This window comes from Nematolebias whitei, chromosome 14, assembly GCF_014905685.2.
Source record: "Nematolebias whitei isolate Nwh7 chromosome 14, NemWhi1, whole genome shotgun sequence".
NCBI classification, from domain to species: domain Eukaryota; kingdom Metazoa; phylum Chordata; class Actinopteri; order Cyprinodontiformes; family Rivulidae; genus Nematolebias; species Nematolebias whitei.
The window spans coordinates 21,498,324-21,504,083 of record NC_056511.1 but is presented as its reverse complement, the minus strand read 5'-3'; the positions used below and the strand labels follow the sequence as shown (position 1 = coordinate 21,504,083).

Here is a 5,760-nt window from a genome sequence, read left to right as displayed (position 1 = left end):
ACTAAAACATATTAATACAACTTTATCTCATCTCAACACCAGCAGCGTTAAACCAACAAACTGCTGTCTGTTGGTCATTACTAGTCACAGGTACCATTTGTAACTTTACCCCCGTCTGTACACAAACCCACCAACATGGAAATTGCTCACTAAATTGTGTGCAATTTCATGCCAAAATTGTTATGCTTAATTTGCATAAATGGACAAACTCTGTGGCCCCCCATACACCTCCATGATAGAGAGTGAGCGAAAGAGAGAGAGAGAGAGAGAGAGAGAGAGAGAGAGAGAGAGAGAGAGATGGTTTGGAGAAAATGAGAAATAAGCAATCTTGGAAGATGGACTTGTGTCCAATGGACATGGCACTGCAACCATGTTAGTGCTTTAATTGACTTGCTGCCAGAGGGAAATTGGAGGCCCAGGATTCTGCAAATGTTAACCAAACAGGAAGTAAAATGGGATGTTTTTAAAGCTTAGTTTCAACCAACAACAACAAAGAACGACAAACAAACAAAAAAACACAGCTGGACTTGGATCTGTATGGTAAACCTGTGCACGGTGGTAGAAGTCAGGCTGGCAAAAATAATAAAAACACACATTTTAGGTTTGGTCAAATGATTTTTAAAAGCCGTTGCAACAAATCAACTCAGTTTTCTCGTGTCAAAACAAATATTTACAAGTGCTTTCTGGGGAGAGAAACAAACACATTTCAACATTTACGAAGACACATTCAATGACAGGGTCAGAGTGCATAATTCAGTAAATGGCACATTATTTTTTGTTGTCCTTTTTAATACCAACACCTTCAGACCTGCCGTTCCCTCAGTCCTCAGATCCCAACTCGACTCAGAGATAAAGCAGACCCAGGTACAGGTGAGGAGCAACAGAAAACAAACTGACGCCACCATGGCTGAACACAGAATAAAGAGCTTACGCCATTCTGACAAATGCATCTACGCCCACAAAATGGATGAACATTTTCATCTGAACCAACTGTAAGTGTTTTATTAAACCTGCTGATATTGCTAATCATGGAGTACTAAACCTCTGAAATGTAGAAAAGCTTTCCAAACTTTTAACGCAACTAATTTATGCATTCAAATGCATCATGTAAGCTAAACCCTGTAGAGCTGAAGACTTTGTGGTGGACTCTGAAGGATAACTCCACAAACTGACACCAAACTGGAGACAGCTGGGCTCACTTTCTGTACTTTCTTATTGCCCTTGGTCATAATTTGTTCCCACCAAGTAGATCAAAGCCTTTATTTGAAGGTTTTTGGTGGTTATTCTAATTTCACAGAAGTGGGAGTCAACATCTGTCTTACAAACTGATGAAACGAGCGTGGTGGGAATGAATCAAACAGAAACGTTGAGAAGTTGGTCACTGTTAGTTGTCTTGAATGTTGATTTGTTGCCACCAACAGAAAGGTAATGTGTTTAATAAAATAACTGTAATTTAGCATTTAAACATCACTTCTTGGCTTCAGATACTGTTTGAAGATTTAAAGACAAAATAAAAATCACTTTTTTGTTTCTCTGGTCAAACAGCTTCTTGTTCTCCCATTTTCTCACAAATTCATTTAGTTTATTTCTCAGGCTTTTTTCCTGCAGATCTGAAGCTCCTGAACACACAAACACAAGAAGTCACAGATTTTTATTATTATTATTTCACCTTCCTTGCGATTATGTTCTAAAAACCCTTCAGTTCAAATAAATAAAACACAAAAAAAGAACCAAATAAAACCATGCCAATGTGTAGTCCCCAAACTGAGTTGGCACACATTATTTACATGCTTTGCACAAAAACAAATCACACTTGCTTTGTAGCTGTCTAAAAAGGATAATGCAATAAAAATGTAAAAAGTAAATAGATGAGGTGGCTTATATACAAATCTGAAGGAATACAGGAGTTTAAAATTTAACAGCAACTTTCACAATCAACCACATTTGAGCAGACACAATATACAGCTGGGAGTGTGATACAATTTAAACCAACAATATTAGAGTTTTTAAAATTTGAATATAAAACAATTATTCGATTTTTATTTTTCCTTCATTCTTTTGATTAGAAGAACCTTTCCTTACAAGAGTCAGGTGTTGGCAAAGGAACAACAACTTCTTCAGACTTGTTTTGTGCTTTTGTCTTTGTCTCCAAGTGTTAGTTTAGAAACTGGCTCCATGATCATTAACCAAATCTTTCAGACTTTCTTCTTTATGTTCCCCTTTTTCCACAATCAAGGACCTCAAACAAGAGCAGTGACACTTTTTACAAAAACTGAACTGACAGGGACTCTGAAGAAATGAAATAAGAAGCACAATAAGTTGGTAGCAGTTCAACTTCCCCTTAGAAAGCGAAGCATCAATCAGAGAGTGGCAGTCAGGTTGATGACATCAGTGTTTCTGTAGTGCGACTGATTCTGAACGAGCTGCCGGCACCTCAAACTCATACGAGGCATCAATCAAAATGACTCAGAGATGTACAAAAAGTTCAACGCTAGGACTTCTATAAACACTGGGACTGGTCCTGTTTTAGTCTTTTCTGCAACATCTATTAATCCGTGATGAACCTGACGAGGTCCTCAGGCCGTGACGTAAACATGAAGTCGTTTCCTACAAGTGAAAAGTAAACTAATTTTAATACAATTTATACAGCTTTTTAACAAAGAGGTTGATTCTTTCTGTACACCTGAAGCATTACCGTAAAACACAAACTACTGTAAGCTGGTCACATGACACTTAAAGGGAAAGTTCAGATGCTTTTGAAATGTTCAAGAACAAATACCTTTCCTGTTGTAGACAGCTTTTTCATCGATTTCAGCTCAGAGAATAAGAGTGGGAATCTGACTGGAAAGACAAGCTAATAGCTAGTCCGAGTGGTGATTAAACCCAAATGAATTCAAACAACTCCAGGCTAAAAAAGTTTATACGATGCTGTTTTAAAAGCCATGACTTCACAGTCATGTTCACATTTCATGGGTGTCTACATACTGGTGATTTCTGTGGTTATTTGCAAGTGCAAATAGTGATAGAGCCAGCTGGAGCTCTTCTGGTGAAGCCTGGGGCACTTTCGACAGAAACATATAACATATATGCTGGAATTACTGTGTCATGAATCTGACAGTACTGTAAATGTTTGTTTAAGAAGGCAGCGATCCACTTTGGTCTTGGTCCTGCCACTCAAATTAACCATGCTTCAATTTGTTCTGAATCCAACTCTCTTTCTCTAAACTGAAGTTGTTTGCAGGGGTTCCCAATCCTGGTCCTTGAGGAACACCATCCTGCATGTTTTAGTTGTTGCCTTGCTCCAATGCACCTGATTCAGTGATTTAATTACTTCCTCGTGTTCTGCAGAAGCCTGTAAATCACCAATTTATTAAAATCAGGAACAACTAAAATATGCATGATGGTGTTCCTCAAGGACCAGGGTTGGGAATCCCTGGTTTAAAGAGCTATCTGCAACAGGTAAGATGTTACCTTTAACCCGAACCTCACTTCAAAAGGTGTGAACTTTCACTTTAAGATGTGTTAAATTGCAGTCTGCGCAGCACAGGACTCTGCAGGTTAAAGTAAACATGTACAGTGTTTGAGCAAAGAGTCTGACATATTTACTACAGTTGACTTGATGGCATGGATCAGCTAGCATCTTTTGTATATTTTTGGTGTTCTCTGCTCTAAACAATACTGCGCTACCCTTTTTTTTTACTTCTACCCTTATTGTCAAAATCATATAATACACTTATCTGACCAAACCTTGCTACAGTGTTACACAAAACCTTGGTCTTATCTTACAAAGGCTCCACTGTTTCATTACGAGTCTATTTGGGAGAGGTGAATCGTCTAAAAGTACCATATTCATCGTGATGCACACATAAGGCGTAAACAGCACAGAGTTTTATTCAAATTAAATCCAAAGTTAAAAGCCAGGAGCTAAGCGCTGAAATGATTTACAGCATTTACACTGCTGCTGACAGGCGACACATGAAGGCATTGACAGAAGTTCGATGGCGTCTGCATTTTTAGGCACCGTGTTGATGTGGGATATGTGTCTGTGAACACGGGATATAACATGTGTCTGTTTGGGGGTGGGTGTGAAGATGAACACAGGAGTTATTTAAGAAGCAGTCATGGTAGATTTACATATTTCCAGGTGTTCATGTGAAAAGACCAGGAAAAACACGAGGAAGGGACGCCGTCTTCAGCAGCAGCAGCAACAGCATCAAGCTGGCTGTGAGGAACATCAACCCAAAACGAAACGACAACAAAAAAGAAGACAGTAATGCAGCTGAGAGAGATGCACCGATTCTCTGCAAACTCCTTGTTGAGTTGAGCGGGCAGTGGCCAAAGGTGATGGACGAACGTGGGAGACAGAATGAGACAATAAGAAACACAGAGGGACCATAAGAAGAGGGCGAGAGCTGCACGGCTCCCGCTGCAGTCTAAATGAAGTATTCCTTCTTCTCCTCTGCGTGCGCGTGGTTGCCCTCAGCGTTGATAATGGCCGTGTCAGCGTCGGGCGCGTCGTCCGCTCCTTTGGCTTCGTTCGTCAAGTATGTTCCTTTGGAGAAGAGAAAAAAACAAACCCATCTGAAGGAAAACAAATAGTGAACAGCCCTGCATGGTGTTGGCAGCCCGAGGCACAAAACCCATCTGAAGACAACATCAGTGAAGCTACATTATTCATAAACAGAACGATGAGACGCTGGGAGAGTGTGAGAAATGTGAAAACAGCAGAGGAAGTGAGTAAAACCCTCCACAGATGAAGTTAGGCGCTAGAATCAACAAACACTTTGACAGCACACAGATGACTGAATGATCCGATGATGCTCTCCGAGGTAAAACTGATCAAATTCAAATGTTGTGACACAAATTAAACCTTTACCCTCAAGCAGTGGCGATTTTAGTCTCTTTATTGGGGGTGCTCAAGCACCCTAAATTTTAACTCAGCACCTCTGAAAAATTAAGGAAAAAAAATACAGTACTTGCCACCGTACAAGTCGCACCGCTGTATGTCACATCAATTCATAAATGTCTAATAAAGTGGAAAAAAAAAAACATAAATATGTCATTTTGCCATATAAATCGCATCTATTATGCATGACTGCTGACCACCTGGAAACGTGGGCCGGTATTGTGCCAAAAATCAAATGGTTGCCAAATAGAGGCCGCGGAAGCAAGCACAGGAGAACTTGAACAAGAATTTAACAAGATTAACACTTAAAAACAATTATTTGTTTGCTTGAACTTATAGCAAAGGTGAGTCCTAGTTGAAATTTTCCTTAATAAATGCACTTTGACGGTCAAATCAGCTGCATTTCAAAAATCGATTTGTGGAAGCGGGAGCGCGCAGAGGGACGACTCGCTGTACATTTCTTTGAAATTTAACAAGATAACCACCTAAAAACAATTATTTGTTTGCTCAACATTATAGTAAAGGTTTGTCTCAGTTGAACTTTTCTTAAATAAATGCACTTTAATGGTCAAATCAGCTGCATTTTGCCTGAGTGGTGTGGCGAAATGCAGCTGATTTGATGTTTGCTCCAGGAATTCTGGAGAAAGACGAAGGTGGCTCTGTATGGCAAGCCAAATGCATAATTAATAGCCACTTTTACCTATTAATGAGACACTTGGCTTACCATAATGCTTGAGGGCCCTCTAGTGGCTGAAAATGATGGTGTTCAATAAAGTCCATGCTCAATAATCCAGGTATAAATCCAACATTTTTCAGTCAGGTCATCTGGACAGTTTCTTTTTTTGTGCTGAAAC

At 39.6% G+C, this 5,760-nt stretch overlaps 1 protein-coding gene across 1 annotated transcript in view; it reads right to left on the bottom strand.

The window, feature by feature from the left end:
- Positions 1 to 3,626: 3,626 nt before the first annotated feature.
- LOC119420889 (cell adhesion molecule 2) overlaps positions 3,627 to 5,760 on the bottom strand; it is a 79,693-nt gene continuing 77,559 nt past the window's right edge. The window contains exon 6 of the mRNA XM_037688310.1: positions 3,627 to 4,552. Within this exon, the coding sequence (XP_037544238.1) occupies positions 4,434 to 4,552 (119 nt within the window). The 3' untranslated portion in view covers positions 3,627 to 4,433. The remainder of the gene's footprint in view (positions 4,553 to 5,760) is intronic.